This window comes from Trachurus japonicus, chromosome 6, assembly GCF_045865225.1.
Source record: "Trachurus japonicus isolate A0001 chromosome 6, Traja_1.0".
In the NCBI taxonomy this organism is placed as follows: domain Eukaryota; kingdom Metazoa; phylum Chordata; class Actinopteri; order Carangiformes; family Carangidae; genus Trachurus; species Trachurus japonicus.
In genome coordinates this window covers 34,853,799-34,876,486 of record NC_140912.1, presented here as the reverse complement: position 1 = coordinate 34,876,486, position 22,688 = coordinate 34,853,799, and the positions used below count along the sequence as shown (strand labels likewise).

Below are 22,688 nucleotides of genomic sequence, written 5' to 3'. Positions count from 1 at the left end.
AATGCCAATTCACTAATCAAGCACTTTAAGTTGATCCATGGACTTTGTTCAGGAAAGACACTCTGAAATGTGGTCAGCCTGGTTGTTCTAATTTCTTTGGTACTTTTTCTGGGTTTCGAAAGCATCTTAAAGCACATGAACCTTGTGATGATCCTGGTGAAGGCCCCTCTTCAACTGAAGATTTAGCCGAAAGTTTTGTTGATGACTTTCCATCAAACATTGCCCCAGTCCTTCTTAATAAGAGTCTTGTAGACAGCTGTGCTGCAACAGTGGCTGAACTTAAAGTGGCAGGTGTAGGCAAAACAATCATTAACTCTTTGGTTACTTCAATGGAAGAGATTGTTGATGATATCCATAATCAAGCAAAAGAATCTGTGAAGCAGTGTCTATCTTTACAGGAACCTATCAAAAGTGAGGTTGAGTGTAAAATTGATCAGTGCTTTGAAAAAATTGAAAATCCTTTTGGTGTCTTAAATTCTGAAACTAAGAGAAGGCAGTATTTCACAGAGAAGTGGGGAAGGGTGGAACCCGTTGAATGTGTTCTTGGTACAGTGTGTATGGATGAGCATTTTTATGCATTTAAAGTTGTGTGTACTGCAGAAGGACCTCATGTTGTTGATGTCAAAGAGCTTTTGTTTTACAAAGCATTTGATATGCAGATGTCATACAGCAATGATGATTCAAGTTCATTTATTGTTCCATACTGTTTCCTGTGATAAAAGAATCGCTAAGCTGTAACTATTGCACTGGGGATGAACAATGGATTTCTGAATTTCTTTGCCCATAACTCATATTTTAATTTATTTATATTTTCTCCTCTTTTATCTAATCCACCCGATTTCAAAGAGCACATTGTGTCCAAATTGTGATGGGCCACCAATTGGGCTTAAATGTTTTGGCTGGGCTGATGGCTATTGCAATATTTTACAGCCTTATCTGCAGCTGCTGATGGCGTGGTGATAGTGTGCATACCTGTTTGCAATATTCTATTTGTTTTCATTATGGAATTATAGGGAATTTGTCACCATGAACGACTTTTTTTCCCTCATATTGATTACTCTGTCCATGGAGTCTTATTCATGGAGATTTTTGTTGCAGGTTTTGAGGGCATTTGAATTTTTCATGTATTATACAATGCTGTCATATTACAAAGGCCAAACGGTATGGACATGTATATTATGGGTGCTCATGTGTTATGCATTTAAGAAAAATACAAGTTGTGCATTGTTGAATATTCATTTCTGGTCTTTTTTATTTCAAACATTTTAATCCAGAGTTATCATTTTTAAAATCAATATTGAGTAAAATACAACTCTTTATTGAGTGAAATAGAACTCTATTCATAGTAGAATTTGACCTCTATTTTGAGGCAGTTACTACTCTGTACAGAGTAAAATACAACTCTATTAATAGTAGAAAAAGAACTCTCTTATGAGGCAGTTACTACTCTGTACAGAGTAAAATACAACTCTATTAATAGTAGAATTATAACTCTATTATGAGGCAGTTACTACTCTGACCAGAGTAAAATACAACTCCATTAATAGTAGAATTATATCTCTATTATGAGGCAGTTACTACTCTGTACAGAGTAAAATACAACTCTATTAATAGTAGAATTATAACTATTATGAGGCAGTTACTACACTGTACAGAGTAAAATACAACTCTGTATTGAGTGAAATGGTGTTGGAGTTGTTCTCACTTTATGCTAAATAGAGTAAATTTTAATCTTGTGGAGTAAAATATGAACTCTAGATGGAGTAGAAATAACTCTGAAAATTTAACTCTATGACAAGAGTAAATTTTACTCTTTTTGGACTGGGACCAAATACTATCTTTTTGGGAGTAAAATTTTACTCAAATTGAGTAAATTTTACTCTTCAAAATTTCCTGTGTAACAGAGGTCCGAGGCTTCACTGACGCCCAGATGGAGGAGTACTTCAGGAGGAGGTCGAGTGATGAAGATCTGTCCAGCAGAATCATCTCACACATCAAGACGTCTAGGACCCTCCACATCATGTGTCAAGTCCCAGTCTTCTGCTGGATCAGTGCTACAGTTCTGGAGCACATGTTGACCACAGACCAGAGAGGACAGCTGCCCAAGACCACAACTGACCTGTTCTCACACTTCCTGCTGGTCCAGACAAAGAGGAAGAAGAACAAGTACGGTGAAGGACATGAGACGAGTCCACAGGAGCTGACGAAGGCCGACAGAGAAGTTCTTCTGAAGCTGGGGAGGCTGGCGTTTGAACAGCTGGAGGAAGGAAACATCATGTTCTACCAAGAAGACCTGGAGCAGTGTGGTCTGGATGTCACAGAGGCCTTGGTGAACTCAGGACTCTGTACTGAGATCTTCAAAAGAGAGAGTGTGATCTTCCAGAAAACAGTCTACTGCTTTGTTCATCTGAGTGTTCAGGAGTTTCTGGCTGCAGTCTACATGTTCCACTGTTTCACCAACAGGAACACACAGGTCCTCAAGAAGTTCCTGGTAGCGCAAGTTGAGGAACATGATAACAGTGACTTGTCCTCAGTAGAAAAAGACGGTGGCGGCAGTGGCAGTGGCAGCGGCAGCAAAGAAGAAAAAGAAGAAAACTACAAACAGAGAGAGAAACCAAAACAGAAGTCTTTGTTTAAGAAGGTTCAGAATTGTTTTGGATTCAATGCAAGCAGTCCTCCACAGATCAATAAAAGTCCTCCACAGATCAATAACAGTCCTCTAACCCTGGATGTCTTCCTGCAGGGAGCCATGCAGAAATCCCTCCTCAGTAGAAATGGTCACCTGGACCTGTTTGTTCGCTTCCTTCATGGCCTCTCTCTGGAGTCCAACCAGAGGCTGTTAGGAGGTCTGCTGGGTCAGACAGACAACAGTCCAGAAACCATCCAGAGAACCATCTACAACCTCAAGTGGATTGAGACTGATTACATCTCTCCTGACAGAAGCATCAACATCTTCCACTGTCTGACGGAGATGAAGGACCAGTCAGTTCATCAGCAGATCCAACAGTTCCTCAAGTCAGAGAACAGATCAGAGAAGAGACTCTCTGGGATCCAGTGTTCAGCTCTGGCCTACATGCTGCAGATGTCAGAGCAGGTTCTGGACGAGTTGGACCTGGAGAAGTACAAGACATCATTGGATGGACGACGGAGACTGATCCCAGCTGTAAGGAACTGCGGGAAGGCTCGGTGAGTCCAGTCATAATCAATATAATTATTGATCAGTAGTTTAGATCAGTAGTTAACATAAACAGAGTTTTTCTTCTTTTTTTTCTCATTATTTTTAGTTTGACTTTGAAAACATCACATGAGGGATAATATAGATTGAGCAGGCTTTGCTTCAGGGTCCCGTCCATCCTGTGAGTGTGATGAGGATCATTGTCTCCTGTCAAACTCAGTCAGAGAAGATGAGCTGAAGCTCAGATGTTCATCACATCATCACGTCCTGTCATCAGATGTGTTTTTACTGCAGCTTTCATCTGATTTGATTCTGACACATTTGATATTTTCTCTCTTCACAGACTTGGTGATTGTAAACTCTCAGAGAGTCACTGTGAAGTCGTGGCCTCAGCTCTGAAGTCCAACCCCTCCCACCTGACAGAACTGGACCTGAGTGGAAACACCCTGAGTGATTCATCAGTGAAGGTTGTGTGTGCTGGACTGGAGAGTCCAAACTGTAGACTGGAGACTCTGAGGTGAGTTCACTGACTGGACCTGTTGGACTTTTGTCTGTGTTCAGTTCAAATGTGTGAAGTTCAGTTTGAAGCAGCGACTGATTGTGACTCCATGTTACTGCAGCTGGTAGAAGGTGAAGGGTCAGAGGTCACTCAGAGGTCAGTGTGGTGATGATGATGATGATGATGATGATGATGATGAGCTGCTCTCAGATGAAGCTGCTAACAGAACAGCTGGATCAGCCACTGCAGCTGAAGCTGAGCAGATGTGATGTAGATCTGAGTTTTCCCTCTTTTCTTGGTTCAGGGTCAAAGGTCAAAGCAGCTTCCCAGTGTGAGAGGTCAGGTTAAAGTCCTGTAGCTCAGAGAACAGTGTTGGTTTGATGATCCCACTGTGGAGACACCGAGGCTCATGAACATCAACACTGGGCTCCACAGGAAGGAAGCTTCAGCTCATGGTCACATGCATTAAAGGAGTTTACTTCCTGTCCACAGTGTCTGTGAAGCAGCATCTGGTCACATGACTCCACTGTCAGTGAGGGTTCAGAGGTCAGCTTCAGACAGACTTTGATGTCATGAATGAAGGACGTTTGAAATAGTTGTTGTCTCATGTTTCCAGTTGTTCTTCTCTTGACTCTTCACTTTCAGCTCATTTAACTCTGATCAATAATCAATGATCTGATCACTTTAGCTGTGTGTGTGTGTGTGTGTGTGTGTGTGTGTGTGTGTGTGTGTGTGTGTGTGTGTGTGTGTGTGTGTGTGTGTGTGTGTGTGTGTGTGTGTGTGTGTGTGTGTGTGTGTGTGTAAAAGTGTCTAAGTGTCAGAGAGAGAGTAGGTTAAAACTTGCTAACTGTTAGCCACCGTAGCTCAGGCGTTGGTCTCCCGTCAGATAAAAGCTGCTGTTGTTCTTCAGATGAAGCTCATTAAGGTGTTCACCTCTCCAGTGGAGCATCACTGCAGTTGAATTAGCTGCTAAACTGCTGGAGGCTAAAAAGCCAGGGGACACGTCTGTGTGTTAACCATTCACCAAGGCAACGTGAACAGAAGTGCAGCTCAGACATGGTGCAGTTAAGTTAAGAGGCAGCGTAGCGTTGTGCCTTTTCACCTCCATGTGAACTCTCTGTGGGAACTTACTGCACATGTGCAAACAGCCACATACACACCGTACTGACAGAAGAGGCAGAGCAGCTCTGGGCCTTTGCTCTGTAATACTACACATGGCTGATTGGTTTGTGCAGCTGCTGCCTGGACAGAAGCTAGCTCTGTTTACTGGCTTTTATTAGACCATGGAAATCACCACATTCTGACACATTGAACTTGTAGTAAAGTTATCTGAAAGTCCAAAAGAATCCAACTTTAGATGAAGTGAATAAATCAAAGCCCTGACTGCACCTCACTGGTTTTTAGTCCAGTCTCTGTTTCTCTTCATGTTTCACCTCCACTACAGAAACACATGTGATGTATCAGACAATAACTGATCTATAATCAATAGCTGCTGGCTCCACCTCTTTCCTGAGGCTCTGTCATGTTTATAGTGAAACATTCAAAGACAACATCCCATAAAAAGCAGTGGTTTCAGGTTTTTCTGTCTACACGTTAGTTGTCATGGTAACAGAGTTCAGCCACATGTTTGTTGTCTTGAGCATGGTCAGTAAATCTCTGATCAATGTGGCTGCACAACATGAGTTTGTCTGGATGGAGCCACAGGTGGAGCTGACAGGTGAAGAGGCGGAGTCACTGCGCCTGTGTTGAAGCAGCAGCAGCTTCTCATGAATATTAATGAGCTGTTTTCTCTCTATGTGACTGTTTAACCTGCTTCCTGTTGCTTCAGCTGTTGGACTTTGATTTTCTAAACTTGTTCTTTCTGAAGCTTCTTCAGCTCTGAACAGATGATGAGACACTGAACGCTGTCAACAAGGAGCTTTGTCCTCAACTCACTGCTTTTATTCTTTATTCAGATTGTGTGGCTGCGGTTTGTCAGAGATCAGCTGTTCTTCTCTGGGCTCAGCTCTGAAGTCCAACCCCTCCCACCTGAGAGAACTGGACCTGAGCTACAACAACCTTCATGATTCAGGAGTGAAGCATCTGAGTGGTTTTCTGGAGAGTCCAGACTGTAGACTGGAGACTCTGAGGTCAGTTCACTGACTGTTACTGTTGTAGATCTTAGATCTTTGATCCACAACTGAACCTGATTGATCTTCACTCAGAACTTGAATCATTGACTTTGATGTCATGAATGAAGGACGTTTGAAATAGTTGTTGTCTCGTGTTTCCACTTGTTCTTCTCTCACACTGACAATGACTCTTCACTTTCAGCTCATTTCACTCAGTCTGATCAATAATCAATGATCTGATCACTGCAGCTGTGTGTGTGTGTGTGTGTGTGTGTGTGTGTGTGTGTGTGTGTGTGTGTGTGTGTGTGTGTGTGTGTGTGTGTGTGTGTCCAAGTCAAGTCCTGCATAGGTCAAGTCAAGTCCAAGTCAAGTCACCTTATTATTGCAATTTCACCTGCAGAATCTAATCTAAATAAAGTGAAGACAATATATTAGAATAGAATAGAATAGAATAGAACATCTATTATGTCTTATCATGTCTTATAATGCATTAATGAGCCTCTTCATACCTGATCTGATCACAAAAGTTTAACTCCTACTACATCAATAAAATAGAATAGAAAATCTTTTAGCTATATTCTATCATGACAACACCATTCTCAGCCTGCACTCATACCAAGTAGTTAGATATTAATTTGATATTTTATATTCAAAAGTCAAAGAATGTGTAACATTGAAACATTCCTGGATGCTATGAGTGACAGGCAAACAGCTGTGTAGTCACTGCAGATTCTGCAGCAGTGAGAATGTGAGGCTGAAGGAGAGGAGAATTTTTTATTTTTAAAAAGGACACGTTAGCTCCTCGCTATGGTAACGCTGGTAACAGGTGACTGTTAGGTCTATTGGTTACTGTGCGTTTGTCCCGACTCTGAACAGCGGCGGTGACGCAGCGTTAATGAAGCAGCGTCAGGCCGCTCACCGTCACTGAAACTCCGGATGAAATCTCCGTTTAAAAACACTGAGCTGCGAGCGTGATAGCACGCCATGGATGTATTATATTATAGCCTAACAGATCCATGTAGCACGCCCGCTGCAGCGACCCTGGAGGCCCCTCCGTACCAAACCCCCCTCTCACTCTCTCCCCCTCCCTCTCTCTCTCCAGCGGTCCTTTCAAAATAAGTGCATAAAAAGTCCGGGGGAAAAAAACAAAACACCGACTGGTCTGGTGCCGTGCCGGTGAAAAATTCAGCGGTGGCAGCTGGTCATTCAAGTCATTCAAGTCATCGTGTCTCAAGTCAAGTCAAGTCCCGAGTCTTTAACCTTCAAGTCCGAGTCAAGTCGCAAGTCTTTTATTTTTTGTCAAGTCAAGTCAAGTCGCATCAAAATAGCGACTCGAGTCGACTCGAGTCCAAGTCACAGTGACTCGAGTCCCCATCTCTGCAGCGTAGCGTTGTGCCTCTTCACCTCCATGTGAACTCTCTGTGGGAACTTACTGCACATGTGCAAACAGCCACATACACACCGTACTGACAGAAGAGGCAGAGCAGCTCTGGGCCTTTGCTCTGTAATACTACACATGGCTGAGTGGTTTGTGCAGCTGCTGCCTGGACAGAAGCTAGCTCTGTTTACTGGCTTTTATTAGACCATGAAAATCACCACATTCTGACACATTGAACTTGTAGTAAAGTTATCTGAAAGTCAAAAAGAATCCAACTTTAGATGAAGTGAATAAATCAAAGCCCTGACTGCACCCCACTGGTTTTTAGTCCAGTCTCTGTTTCTCTTCATGTTTCACCTCCACTACAGAAACACATGTGATGTATCAGACAATAACTGATCTATAATCAATAGCTGCTGGCTCCACCTCTTTCCTGAGGCTCTGTGATGTTTATAGTGAATCATTCAAAGACAACATCCCATAATAAGCAGGTTTCAGGTTGTTCTGTCTCTGAGCTTCATTCAACATGTGTTTCTACACGTTAGTTGTCATGGTAACAGAGTTCAGCCTCACATGTGTGTTGTCTTGAGCATGGTCAGTAAATCTCTGATCAATGTGGCTGCACAACATGAGTTTGTCTGGATGGAGCCACAGGTGGAGCTGACAGGTGAAGAGGCGGAGTCACTGCGTCTGTGTTGAAGCAGCAGCAGCTTCTCATGAATATTAATGAGCTGTTTTCTCTCTATGTGACTGTTTAACCTGCTTCCTGTTGCTTCAGCTGTTGGACTTTGATTTTCTAAACTTGTTCTTTCTGAAGCTTCTTCAGCTCTGAACAGATGATGAGACACTGAACGCTGTCAACAAGGAGCTTTGTCCTCAACTCACTGCTTTTATTCTTTATTCAGATTGGAGCTCTGCAGTTTGTCAGAGATCAGCTGTTCTTCTCTGGTCTCAGCTCTGAAGTCCAACCCCTCCCACCTGAGAGAACTGACTCTCTCACACTGACAATGACTCTTCACTTTCAGCTCATTTCACTCAGTCTGATCAATAATCAATGATCTGATCACTTCAGCTGTGTGTGTGTGTGTGTGTGTGTGTGTATGAGTGAGTGAGTGAGTGAGTGTGTGTGTGTGTGTGTGTGTGTGTGTGTGTGTCTTCATTTCATCATCTTCTTTTATTCTTTATTCAGATTGTGGAACTGCGGTTTGTCAGAGATCAGCTGTTCTTCTCTGGTCTCAGCTCTGAAGTTCAACCCCTCCCACCTGAGACACCTGGACCTGAGCGACAACAAGCTGAGCTCTTCAGCTCTGCAGCAGCTTCATGATCTTGTGAAGAGTCCAGACTTTCGACTGGAGACTCTGCAGTGAGTCTGATCTGTAGCTGTTTCCACAGCTGATGAGACTGTGGGAGTGAAATAAAGTGTAAAGTGCAGCAGGTGAACCTGTCAGGATGTGACATCACACATGACATCATCTATGACATCACAGACGCTGCAGCAGCTTCAATGTGTCAATCATCAGTGATCCAGTCACAGGTAAAGGTGTTGAGTCAAACAGGAACAATGAGCTTCACCTGTCACTCAAGTACAGGAAGTACTTTTACTCCACTAACTCCTAACTAAATACTTTTACTGTGAGACTGTCATTATAGAAACTTTTACTCTGCTCCTATATTATAGTATTCACTGTGATACCTTGTAAGAAGTACTTTTACTGAGATGCTGTATCTACAGAAACTACTCTTACTGTTGTACTGTAAATACATGAGTTATTTTTACTGTGTTACTGTAAGTACAGGGAGTACTTTTACTGTGGTACTGTAAATAAAGGATACCTTGAAGTGCAATTGTTGTGATTCTGAAAATACTTTTACTCTGGTACTGTAAATGTGATAATATCCACTGTGATACCTTGAAAGAAGTACTTTTACTCTGATGCTGTTTACAGAAACTACTTTTATTGTTGTACTATAAATACATCAAGTACTTTTACTTTGGTACTGTAACTAAAGGATACCTTATATAAAGTACTTTAACTCTGATACTGTATCTACAGGAAATACCTTTATTTTTATATTATTACATATGGCTTATTAGGTAGTTTTACTGTGTTACAGTAACTACAGTGAAGAACTGTTTACTTTGGTACTATTAATACAGTAAGTGTTTATAATATTGTAACTACAGGAAGTACTTTTGCTGTGGAACTTTAAGTACTGTGAAGTAAAAACATATCACTAACTTTTCTCTCCAAAAGAAAGAAAAACAAACATCTCTTATCATAACTTTACTGACACAAACTCTAAACTGAAAAAGCACATTACAATGTTATTACATTAGCAATGTTACATCTCATATTGTCTCTGCACAAAGACAACAAAGAGCTTTTTAACTGTGAAAACAGTTCAACCTGTTCAAGAGTTGTGTTTGGGCAACACGGCCACATAACAGGAGAAACACTGAAATAGTTTATTCTTGTCCACATCAGAGTGAAGTTATTAACTTTACTGATTATCCATCTGATTATCTGTCCTGCTGCGAGCGCTCAGCTTCTTTCAGTGGCCTCCATAGACTGTAGAGAGAAGTAAAACATCCCATAATGAGCTCCTGACGCTGGGCTCAACAGGTGAGGAGCGAATTCCCTCAGCTGAACGTCTGTAGGAGGAGACGCTCAGAGAGAAAGTCAGGAGGAGGTGGAGGAGGAGGAGGAGGAGGAGGAGGAGGAGGAGGAGGAAGAGGAGAAGGGGGAAGAGGAGGTGGAGGAGGAGGAGGAGGAGGAGGAGGAGGAGGAGGAGGAGGAGTAGGAGGAAGAGGAGAAGGGGGAAGAGGAGGTGGAGGAGGACAAGGAAGTGGAGGAAGAGAAGGACAAAGAGGAGGGAGAAGAGGAGGGAGGAGGAGGAAGAGGAGAAAAAGGAGGGAGAAGAGGAGGGAGGAGGTGGAGGAGGAGAAGGGGGAAGAGGAGGTGGAGGAGGACAAGAAAGAGGAGGGGGAGGAGGAGAAAGAGGAAGGAGGAACTGGAGGAGGAGGGAGGAGGTGGTAGAAGAGGAGGAGGTGGAGGAGGAGGTGGTAGTAGAGGAGGAGGAGGACACAAACACACTCTTGTAACGCTCTTTCAAATAAATGTCGTCACTCTGGTGAAAAACTCTCTCCGGTCCTCACAACGTAGTAAGAACAAGAACACACACACACACACACACACACACACATGAAGCCTCGGTCTGATCCGACGTCAGGAGACGAGCAGCGTCAGATCTCCTGACTCACCTGAACGTGACGTGAGTCGTCCTCACCGTCACCAACGTGCACTGAAACAGACGGAGGAGAAGATCCACTTCACTGGAGTCTGAGAAAAACCGGTTTCCTTGAACGCAGCCTGAAGAGTCATGAGTTATTAAACCAGGACACAAACTCATTCACAAAACCTGACGAAGCTTCAGACATGTGAACACAGCGACACCTGGTGGTCGATCAGAGTTACAGCAGCTTTTTACACATCACTGACTTCACTGTGTCAATCTGGTCTCAGAGTTATTAGATCTAGATAATTAATGTTTAATGGTTATTAGTGTTGTTTACATGTGACGCTGTTAATGAGTTACAAACGATGGGACGTGATTGGACAATAAAACATCATCAATATACAACTTCACTACAGTAAAGGAAGGAGAGAGAAGAGAGAGGAAGAGAGGGAGGAGAGAGAGAGGAGGGGGGAGAAAGAGAGCGTAGAGAGAGGGAGGGGAAGTGAGAGGGGAGAAAAGGAGAGACAGAGGGATGGAGGCAGAGAGAAAGAAGGAGAGGATAGAGAGAGGAAGAGGGGGAGGAGAGAGAGAGAGACTTAGAGGGGGCAGAGAGAAAGAGGATAGAGAGAGTGAGGGAGGGGGAGAAGAGGAGAGAGAGAGGAAAGAGGAGGGAGAGAGAGGTAGGGAGGGAGGAGAGAGAGGAAGAGGGGTGAGGAGAGAGAGAGAGAGAAGGGGGGAAGAGAGAGAGAGGGAGACAGGGATAGACTTAGAGGGAGGGAGGAAGATAGAGGGGGAGAGAGAAGAGAGGGGGAGGGAGGAAGGGCAGAGAGAAAGAGGGAGAGGAGGGAGAGAGGTAAGAGGGAGGGAAAGGGGGAGAGACTTAGGGAGGGGGCAGAGAAAAAGAGGGAGAGGATAGAGAGAGAAGAGAGAGGAAGAGGGGGAGGAGAGAGAGAGAGACTTAGAGGGGGGCAGAGAGGAAGAGGATAGAGAGAGTGAGGGAGGGAGGGAGGAGAGAGAGAGAGAAAGGGGGGGAAAGAGAGAGGGGGAGACAGGGAGAGACCTAGAGGGAGGGAAAGAAGGGCAGAGAGAAAGAGGGAGAGGAGAGAGAGAGGGAGAGAGAAGAGGGAGAGAGGGGGAGAGACTTAGGGAGGGGGCAGAGAGAAAGAGGGAGAGGATAGAGGAAGTGGGGGAGGAGAGAGAGAGAAGGGGGAGAAAGAGAGCGTAGAGAGAGGGGGAGACAGGGAGAGACTTAGAGGGAGGGAGGAAGAGAAAGAGAAAGAGAAAGGAGAGAGAGGGGAGGAGGGAAGGGGAGAGAGAGAGAGAGAGAGAGAAGGGGGGAGGGAGGAAGCGAGAGGGGGAGGAGAGAAGAGAGACCTTTGACCTTTAACTTTCCCTTTAATTCATCAAATACTTCACCTCCATAAAAGCAGAAGCATCAAATCAGCCACATACAGATCAACAGCAGCAACATGAACAAACATTCAGTGTTTCAGAAACTGAGGAGCAGAGACTGGTCGACTGTTCCTCCTCCTCTGAACACATCAGGTCCACTGTAGCAAGTAGCCGTCCTGAACCAATCAGAGAGAGGGATGAAAATAATGCTGATAATGTGATTGGCCACCAGTGACACGCCCACTTGTTACACATGATAATTTATTCTTTCTAATCCCAGAGTCAGAGATGAACTCAGCACAATCAGCTTCTGTTCCCCACAGAAAAACACCTGTAAGATGTGTGTGTGTGTGTGTGTGTGTGTGTGTGTGTGTGTGTGTGTGTGTGTGTGTGTGTGTGTGTGTGTGTTCCTGTATTTAGTAGGTTGTGGGGACCGTCGAGAGTTTTTAACCAACAGAGTGAGGACATTTTTGGGAAGTGAGGACATTTTGGCCGGTCCTCACTTTTTCCAAAGGCTGTTTGAGGGTTAAGACTTCAGGTTATAATTAGATTTAAATTAGGTTAAGAGTAATGGTTAAGGTTAGGGTCAGGGGCTAGGGAACACATTATGTCAATGAGTGCATTTCTATAAGGAGTTCATCATGATTCTCCTTGTATCCTCCTGGTTTCTGTGTGGACTTACATTTAGTTGTGGTTGTGTTTTCCATATATGGTCGTGTTGCCAGACCGGGGCGAGTTAAGTTACAACACTGAGACACAAAGTTGATGACAACATGTGTGATGAATAAGACAGAGAACAGACTGAGCTGTAACTTGTAGTGGAGTGTCTTTAAATCTCTCAGCAGCTCTTCTACCACAGCTGGATCTCAGCTCACTGTTTATTCATGGTGTCAGAGTTCACCTGTCCATACAGGTGTAATACCAGGAGTTACCCAGCAGGTGGCGCCACTCTACTGTAGAAAGTCACTTCCCCTCTGTCGCCATGATCTTGTGATTTTCTGTAAATGCAGAGGAACTGAAAGAAAAGATGTTCAGATGCCATTTTAAAGTGAACGGAGCAGAAGGAGAGAAACTGAAGTCTGAGACGAGTGAGTGTCGACATAACATTTATTATTACATATATTATTGTTATTTTTATTATTGTTTTTGTTGTTGTTGTTGTGTCAGAGTGTGAGAGTCAGTTTGTCTGTGTGGACTGTGGAGGGAAGAAGAGTCAGACGTAGTCCGTACATACGTCAGCACATTGTCTCAGATTCACCTCCACACAACTTCTTCAAACTCACAACAAACATCAAAGATCAAAGGTCACGGTGACTGGATGAACATGGATTTAATGTCAAAGTACTATGAGTGGTGGAGGTCAACGACTGGATCAGACAAGGAAGTGATTATAGTTTGTCCTCTGTGGATTTGGGTGTGTCTTGATTCTGTGTGTGTGTGTGTGTGTGTGTGTGTGTGTGTTACTGGTTTCCCTCTCAGACTGACTGAAGTCCTGAAGATGAGTGTTAATGTGGAGGAACAGGAGGACAGATCAAAGTCTCTGGAGAGTGACCGGTCCAAACATGAACCTCCAGACTCACAGTAAGAGACCAGATAAAAACCTGAAGTGTGTGTGACGTCACAGAAGAGGAAATGTGTGTGTGTGTGTGTGTCCACTGATCAATGTGATGTGAATAAAAACATGTTTGTGTTTGCAGAGGTCAAAACCACAGACTGAGAGCAGAGTCTCCAGGATCCATCTGTCAGTCCATGAGGAGTGACATGTCTAACGGACAACCTCTAAACTTCAGTCTTGGACCTGGACCTCCAGAGTCACAGTAAGAAACCAGATACAGAGGGTTACTTTAAAAATGTAATCCAGTACAATTACAAACTACATTTGAAAAATAATGTAATCAGTAACTTACGCCAAGTATCACACAATTAAAGTTATGTGCTGGATTACTTTTAGTTACTATTGGATTACTTAAATACCAAATATGCAAATTAAGAATATCACACAACCAACACACATCAGTCCACGTCGATTAGATCACTCAAGACAGGAAGTCAAACTCACTGAGCATCCGGTAAATTTCAAAATAAAACACGATTGACAAACTCCCGTGACAATCGACCATGAGTCAGTCGGTCAGTCAGAGTCCTGAAGCTGACTGGACGTCATAAAGGAAATAGAAAATAATATTGGAGGAGGACAACTGCAACATTTAAAAAATGTAATCCTGACAAGAAGTAATCCCCATTTTAACAAATAGACCAGCAATCTGATGACATGTTTTTTCTACTGTAACAACATCTATTGCAAGTCTGTCCGTCCTGGGTGAGGGATCCCTCCTCTGTTGCTCACCCTGAGGTTTCTCTGATTTTCCCTGTTAAAAGGGTTTTCCATGGAGTTTTTCTTCAGTCTATGTGAGGGTCTAAGGACAGAGGATGTTGTTATGATGCCATGTGAAGCCCTTTGAGACAAACTGTTTGTAAAAACAGAATATACAAATAAAATTGCCTTGCCATTACAGTTTCCTTTTTTTCCTCTTACGTCATTCCTACATGAAATCCATTACTCCCCAAGCCTGCCTGTGTTGTGTGTCCTGTGTGTGTGTGTGTGTGTATGTGTGTGTGTGTGTGTGTGTGTGTGTCAGTGTCAGTGTCAGTGATCCTGTGTAGAGCTGATGTGAGACAGATGTTCAGCAGCTGGACACTGGACACAGTTAATGACTGACTGACTCTACACTGTTGTCTATGATGCTGCTGTGTTGCTTCCAACCTTCACTACAGTGTGGTGCTGGACGCTGACGTCCAGCTGACGTCACTGGAGACTTCCCACAATGCATCAGTGATCAGAGAACTGATCAGTGAACAATGTGATGTGAATAAAAACATGTTTGTGTTTGCAGAGGTCAGAACCACAGACTGAGAGCAGAGTCTCCAGGATCCATCTGTCTGTCCATGAAGAGTGACTGGTCCAAAGATGACCTTATTGACTTCAGTCCTGAACCTGGACTTGGACCTAGTTGCTGGTCCATGAGGAGTGATCGGTCTATGGGACAACCTCCACTATTCAGTCCTGGACCTGGACCATCAGAGACAAAGTAAGAGACCTGGTACCAAGCTGTGAACTGAGTGAACTGTTGCAGTTGAGGTCACTTCCTGTAGAGACAGAACTTCTTATCAGCTGATGACAGTGATGTCCAGATGTCTCTGATTAAAGGTCTGTGTTGGACAGAGAGGAAATGGTTTTATAGTGAGCAGCTGTTGGAGGGAATCACTGAACCTCCTTGTAAATGTAACTCTACGTCTCTGTGCTGCTGTGTTTCTAAAGAAAAGCTTCTTCAGGAGGAATCAGAGGAGTCCAGAAAAAGACAGACGGTGTGGAGGAAGAGCAGGACGGAGCAAATATTTAGTCTTGACCACATATCAAAAACCTGCTGTGATAAACACTGAGAACTAGGGCCGTCTCTCCTGAACTTAATTATTCAGTTAGAGTAGAGAGCCCAAAAACAAACGTTCATACTGACATTTAAAGCAGAAGTAAGTGGTCCGGTCGTTTTCGCTAATGCTGCGTTCCAGGCAGGCTTTTGAAATCGTAAATTACAGCTTCAAGTCACAACTTAAGACTTTGTAGCGTTTCAGGCAACCCACTCGTGTTTTTCCGACCTGTTTTACCGGTGAAAGTCACTATAACGGCCACTCGTAACTTCCGACCGGTGAACTCGTACCAGATTGAACTGGTACGACTTCACGGTCGGAAAAATACGAGTTTCCGTGAACGCACCATAACAGTCCTCGTCCCTACGTCGCCACATTCAGGGCGTCCCTTGGCTGCACACACAGCCCTGCATGCCGTTTTCTCTCCTCATTGGATAAAAACTGTAGGATACGATAAATGTTTTCTCCTGGGCTCAGAGCAGAGCAGAGTGACTGACAGACCTGTGTTTCAGTCCAAACACTCTATGTAAGTGATTGCTGTCGGAAGATATAACTATTTAAGACTTATATTAACACAAATATATCACTTACTTCTGCTTTAAGGTGGACTGATTGATTTCCAAATGTATTAGGTAACATCCAAACTTACCATTAACAATGATTCTGTGATCAGAGAACTGATCAGTGACCAATGTGATGTGAATAAAAACATGTTTGTGTTTGCAGAGGTCAGAACTACAGACTGAGAGCAGAGTCTCCAGGATCCATCTGTCTGTCCATGAAGAGTGACTGGTCCATGGGACTTCTTCCAGACTTCAGTCTTGGACCTGGACCTCCAGAGTCACAGTAAGAGACGGTTTCTACTGTAAACTGAGCTGAAGATGATTCAGTCATTAGACTCATGTGAAAGAAACAGAGAGAACCAGATCCATCAGACTCTGAAGGTTCAACAAACCTCAGAGACAGAAACATGCACACACACTCTGTCCATCAGACTGATGAAGCACAACGTCCTCATGTTCCTGTGTCATCAGCCTCAGTCAGTGTGAACGTTGCTGCACCAACACTTTAATGATCCACACGTCTGAGCCTTTAAACTGAAGTCACAGTAGAGTTTAAAGCAGCTGATACACACAGACTTTTATTTTGAAAAGTCAGGAACCAGACAGGAGTGATCAGTGTTTCCTGTTTCCTGTCTGTGACTGTCTGAGCTTTTCCACAACATGTAGTGAAGCTCAGGTGGAGCTGCTGAAGCTTCTGTTGTCAGCTTCAGTCTCCTCACACTGGATCAGAGCTCCAACACAGGTTGATTAGAGCCACACAGCAGCGTCTGGATGAGGAGCTCATTAGTTAAAGAGCTGATAGGACTCAGTCCAGAACCAACATCACACACATGATCAGTGTCTGAAAGAGGAAAACACCACCAACAGCTTCTCAATCATTTCACACATTTGGAGTAAAAACAAGACGAGACGACGCAGAACTGAAGAGACTCAAACTAACCAGACCAGGTCAGGACCAGGTCTTCATTCAGCTCGTCTCTCTACACTCATCTTCCTCTACTTTCTCTCTAGGCTTTGAAATCTCTGCTCTTCTGCTTACTGAAGTCCCGCCCCCTTGAGGTGGTTAACCAATCAGAGCTCAGATGTGGAGCTGTGACATGTTGTTGATCCAGAAATGTCTTGACAGGAGGAAGAGGAGTGGTGTCTCTGTGGACCAGCAGCTGTCCTGCTGTGGTCTCTGTCAGGACGTCCTGAAGGATCCAGTCTCCACCAGCTGTGAACACTGGTTCTGCAGACAGTGCTTCACCTCAGACTGGGACCAGTCTGGTTCTTCAGGGCCCCCCTCCTGTCCCCAGTGTGGACAAAGACCCAGAACCAGAGGTGAGCTGCAGACAGCCAATCAGAGCAGCTGTGTATAAAGTGAGAGTGAACATCTGTCTGCTGATTTGGTCATTTGTGAAACCAGGACCTGTTGTTTTCTCCAGAGTCATTGTTCCATCACACAGCACTGACATTTAAGATGATGATTCAAACCTTCTCTTTGTTGTCTGTAGTTTTTCTGTAGCTGATGAAAATAATCTGATCAGATTGTCAGACTCTCTGTCTTCAGTCTGACTCTGTCTCTTCTCTCTCAGCAGATCGTGGTCTGCAGGAGGTTTTAGATCAACATAAGATCAGTCTGAGGAGCAGATGTGAACGAGTGACTGAAGGAAGCGAGAGAACAGGAAGTGGAACAGGAAGTGGAACCCTCCTCAACAGCGTCTACACTGAGCTCTACATCACAGAGGGACAGAGTGAAGAGGTTAATACCCAACATGAGGTGAGACAGCTGGAGACAACGTCCAAGAAGAAGACCCTCCATGACACTCCAATCAAGTGCAACGACATCTTTAAAGACTTACCTGTCCAACAGAGAGAGGACGTCTCTAAGGTCTCACCTGTCCAACAGAGAGAGGACGTCTCTACGGACTCACCTGTCCAACAGAGAGAGGACGTCTCTACGGTCTCACCTGTCCAACAGAGAGAGGACATCTCTACGGTCTCACCTGTCCAACAGAGAGAGGACGTCTCTACGGTCTCACCTGTCCAACAGAGAGAGGACGTCTCTACGGTCTCACCCGTCCAACAGAGAGAAGACGTCTCTACGGTCTCACCCGTCCAACAGAGAGAGGACGTCTCTACGGTCTCACCCGTCCAACAGAGAGAAGACGTCTCTACGGTCTCACCCGTCCAACAGAGAGAGGACGTCTCTACGGTCTCACCCGTCCAACAGAGAGAAGACGTCTCTACGGTCTCACCCGTCCAACAGAGAGAGGACGTCTCTAGAGAGGACGTCTCTACGGTCTCACCCGTCCAACAGAGAGAGGACCTCTCTACGGTCTCACCTGTCCAACAGAGACCCATCAGAGTGGTTCTGACCAACGGCGTCGCTGGCGTCGGAAAAACCTTCTCGGTGCAGAAGTTCACTCTGGACTGGGCCGAGGGCTTGGAGAACCAAGATGTCAGTCTGCTGGTTCTGCTTTCGTTCAGGGAGCTGAACCTGATCAGAGATCAGCGGTTGAGTCTTCTCAGGCTGCTCCATGTTTTCCATCCAACATTACAGAAGGTCACAGCAGAGCAGCTGGCTGTCTGTAAACTTCTCTTCATCTTTGACGGCCTGGATGAAAGCCGACTGTCACTGGACTTCAACAACAGGGAGGTTGTGTCTGATGTCACACAGACGTCATCAGTCAACGTGCTGCTGACAAACCTCATCCAGGGGAATCTGCTTCCCTCGGCTCTGGTCTGGATCACCTCCAGACCTGCAGCAGCCAATCAGATCCCTCCTACATGTGTTGACAGGGTAACAGAGGTCCGAGGCTTCACTGACGCCCAGATGGAGGAGTACTTCAGGAGGAGGTCCAGTGATGAAGATCTGTCCAGAAGAATCATCTCACACATCAAGACGTCCAGGACCCTCCACATCATGTGTCAAGTCCCAGTCTTCTGCTGGATCAATGCTACAGTTCTGGAGCACATGTTGACCACAGACCAGAGAGGAGAGCTGCCCAAGACCACGACTGACCTGTTCTCACACTTCCTGCTGGTCCAGACAAAGAGGAAGAAGAACAAGTATGGTGAAGGACATGAGACAAGTCCACAGGAGCTGACGGAGGCCGACAGGGAAGTTCTTCTGAAGCTGGGGAGGCTGGCGTTTGAACAGCTGGAGGAAGGAAACATCATGTTCTACCAAGAAGACCTGGAGCAGTGTGGTCTGGATGTCACAGAGGCCTTGGTGAACTCAGGACTCTGTACTGAGATCTTCAAAAGAGAGAGTGTGATCTTCCAGAAAACAGTCTACTGCTTTGTTCATCTGAGTGTTCAGGAGTTTCTGGCTGCAGTCTACATGTTCCACTGTTTCACCAACAGGAACACACAGGTCCTCAAGAAGTTCCTGGGAGAAGAACATTATTTCAGTGACTTGTCCTTAGCAGAAAAAGTCGGTGGCGGCAGTGGCAGCGGCAGCAAAGAAGAAAAAGAAGAAAACTACAAACAGAGAGAGAAACCAAAACAGAAGTCTTTGTTTAAGAAGGTTCAGAATTTTTTTGGATTCAATGCAAGCAGTCCTCTAACCCTGGATGTCTTCCTGCAGGGAGTCTTGCAGAAATCCCTTGGCAGTATAAATGGTCACCTGGACCTGTTTGTTCGCTTCCTTCATGGCCTCTCTCTGGAGTCCAACCAGAGGCTGTTAGGAGGTCTGCTGGGTCAGACAGACAACAGTCCAGAAACCATACAGAGAACCATCGACAACCTGAAGGAGATGAAGACTGATAAAATCTCTCCTGACAGAAGCATCAACATCTTCCACTGTCTGACGGAGATGAGGGAACAGTCAGTTCATCAGCAGATCCAACAGTTCCTCAAGTCAGAGAACAGATCAGAGAAGAAACTCTCTGAGATCCAGTGTTCAGCTCTGGCCTACATGCTGCAGATGTCAGAGCAGGTTCTGGACGAGTTGGACCTGGAGAAGTACAATGCATCATATCAGGGACGACTGAGACTGATCCCAGCTGTAAAAAACTGCAGGAAGGCTCGGTGAGTCCAGACATGATCAATATAATTATTGATCCGTAGTTTAGATCAATAGTTCAGATTTTTTTTTCATTATTCTTAGTTTGACTTTGAAAACATTACGTAAGGTATAATATAGAGTGAGCAGGCTTTGCTTCAGGGTCCCGTCCATCCTGTGAGAGTGATGAGGATCATTGTTTCCTGTCAAACTCAGTGAGAGAAGATGAGCTGAAGCTCAGATGTTCTTCACATCATCACGTCCTGTCATTAGATGCATCAACTGTGTTTTTACTGCAGCGTTCATCTCAGGGGTGGAGTGGGGCACCAAAATCTACCGGGAAAATTCTGACCGCACCGGCCCAAATTTACATATTTAGTGCCAGAAGCGTGGGTGAAACAACTTAATTGGGGGTCTGGGGGTCCTCCCCCAGAATTTTTCTCATATTCTGGTGCATTTTAACACATGGTTACTTTTATCTAGCTAAAAAAAAAAGAAAGAAAGAAATTGCAGAAATACAGAATGTGAAGAGCTGCAATTAGTGCCTCCCAAGCAGATTTAGCCTACTTAACCCTGCTGACCATAACATTACATCCAGTCATGTTTACTCCTTTATTTCCCCCTCTCAACTACTCTACTCTGCAAATTGATTTTACTGACAGCGCGCTGCAAACGCCACGGTTTGGGGTCTTGTCCTACTCACCAACATGCTTCGTTGCCCATGGAGAAGACAGAGTAGGCTGCTGCTGTGATGTGAGAGGTTCTGGCTCGTAACGGTACCGCGGTCCGCGTACCGCCGCCCCCTGGCCCACTAAAGCACGGACTGTGTTGTCTTGTTAAATTAATATAACTTATAGATAACATAACAGACGGGCAGGACTGATAAGGTTTGCTGGGTAGCTTCCGTGAGTCGATCTGTTTTTAGCCGTAGCCGCTAGTTTAATGAAAACTTTCACAGTGATAGACTAACGCATTTCCCATTTCCCATGAGGCTTTGCACCATTCTACATTAATTTAAGAACAAACAAACAAATTAAATTGCTGGTTATTTTATATTTGTGGTCATGAAAGTTCTGTAACATCTGAACAAAAAGAATTAGATAAAGATAGGAGGCTAAACAAAATTCATTTAGTAGGCTGGACTGATGAGAGTCTGATTCACTATCGCAACCATGACTGAGATGTAGAGAGACACGAAGGGGTACAAATAATGGTTGGACTTTCTGAATGGGTGAAGAAGTAGAGCTTGGAGATTCACATAGGGCCATATACGGTATATGTCTACTTTTACTTTAGAGCACCACACGGCCGTGCAGGGCATCTTGCGGGCCGGCTCACTTGAGCTTATTGGCCGCCGGCCGACCGGGAAATCTCCCGGTCCTCCCGATGGCCACTCCGCCCCTGTTTCATCTGATTTGATTCTGACACATTTGATATTTTCTCTCTTCACAGACTTGTTGATTGTCAACTCTCAGAGAGTCACTGTGAAGTCGTGGCCTCAGCTCTTAAGTCCAACCCCTCCCACCTGACAGAACTGGACCTGAGTGAAAACTACCTGAGTGATTCATCAGTGGAGGTTGTGTGTGCTGGACTGGAGAGTCCAAACTGTAGACTGGAGACTCTGAGGTGAGTTCACTGACTGGACCTGTTGGACTTTTGTCTGTGTTCAGTTCAAATGTGTGAAGTTCAGTTTGAAGCAGCGACTGATTGTGACTCCATGTTACTGCAGCTGGTAGAAGGTGAAGGGTCAGAGGTCACTCAGAGGTCAGTGTGGTGGTGATGATGATGATGATGATGATGATGATGATGATGATGATGATGATGATGAGCTGGCTCTCAGATGAAGCTGTTTGTGTGTGTGTGTGTGTGTGTGTGTGTGTGTGTGTGTGTGTGTGTGTGTGTGTGTGTGTGTGTGTGTGTGTGTGTGTGTGTGGTCCTGGATCAGGTCTGGACCTTTAACCTTTGATCCAGTTCAGTCCTGAATCAGAGAGTTGTAGTCAGTGTTTAGTCCAACAGGTATTGATCAGATATTGATTGTATATTGACAGACTGATCTGAGGTCAGCAGCAGCTGATGAATCTGTGCTGACATGTGGATGATGTGTGTAGAAGGCCACATGATGATGATCCACAACAACACAGGGACAAAGTCCCTCTACTCATTTACACACTGATCATTGATCAGGACACATCTGATCAATCATCAATCATTTCATCTTCTTCTTTTATTCTTTATTCAGATTGAGGAGCTGCAGGTTGTCAGAGATCAGCTGTTCTTCTCTGGGCTCAGCTCTGAAGTCCAACCCCTCCCACCTGGGACTGAGCTACAACGAGCTGCAGGGTTCAGGAGTGACGGGTCTGAGTGGTTTTCTGGAGAGTCCAGACTGTAGACTGGAGACTCTGAGGTCAGACTCTGTTTTATTTCTGTGCTCAGATGAATGTGATGTGAAAGTTGTGTTGATACTGAGCTGCAGACATGAGGCTGATATTCTACTGATCCACACTGAGGCTGTAGGACAGGGTAGGCAGGCGCTCACAGACCAAGACCAGGGCTGTGGGGGGTCGGCACCTCAGACAGCTCATCACACAACAACCTCACAACAAACACATTCATGCACAATGGTTTACACAGATCCAAGTCTTCAACATGTGCAACACCTTTTCCCCACAATCCATGCCGTCCTGACATCAGCTGTTATTAACACACAACTCAGATCAATAACAGGATCACATGTTGGAGCACCGCTCACATCACACAACAAACCTTTAACACAATCCACACTCAGACCTGAGCAACAAGGATGTTAACTGTACACAACAAGCTGTTATTACAAGGTTTACAACAAAGAAGACACACAACCTGGGCTGTGTGTGTGTGTGTGTGTGTGTGTGTGTTTGTTAAAGTGTCTAAGTGTCAGAG

The 22,688-nt window shown here is 44.8% G+C and overlaps 3 protein-coding genes across 3 annotated transcripts in view; all 3 read left to right on the top strand.

Moving 5' to 3' along the window:
• The window catches only part of LOC146986534 (uncharacterized), a 1,046,957-nt gene that overhangs the window by 34,950 nt on the left and 989,319 nt on the right, over window positions 1-22,688 (top strand). The gene's annotated exons all lie outside the window — the stretch shown is intronic.
• LOC146986556 (uncharacterized) overlaps window positions 1-22,688 on the top strand; it is a 73,251-nt gene that overhangs the window by 6,027 nt on the left and 44,536 nt on the right. The gene's annotated exons all lie outside the window — the stretch shown is intronic.
• On the top strand, window positions 2,938-21,399 carry LOC146986558 (protein NLRC3-like). The gene is made up of 9 exons (XM_085780397.1): window positions 2,938-3,186; window positions 3,519-3,692; window positions 14,687-14,762; window positions 14,838-14,881; window positions 15,945-16,064; window positions 16,908-17,101; window positions 17,359-17,622; window positions 18,106-19,795; window positions 21,222-21,399. The coding sequence occupies exons 1-9, from the start codon at window positions 2,972-2,974 to the stop codon at window positions 21,397-21,399; spliced, it is 2,955 nt and encodes a 984-aa protein (XP_085636523.1). The 5' UTR covers window positions 2,938-2,971.

Bases quoted from the DNA above. Each gene is read 5' to 3' on its own strand.
- LOC146986558 (XM_085780397.1), top strand. From the start codon at position 2,972: ATGAAGGACCAGTCAGTTCATCAGCAGATCCAACAGTTCCTCAAGTCA. The intron at 16,065-16,907 runs GTAAGAGACGGT...ATGTCTTGACAG, and splicing joins CCTGGACCTCCAGAGTCACA to GAGGAAGAGGAGTGGTGTCT. The intron at 17,623-18,105 runs CTGTCCAACAGA...CTACGGTCTCAC, and splicing joins CGACATCTTTAAAGACTTAC to CTGTCCAACAGAGACCCATC.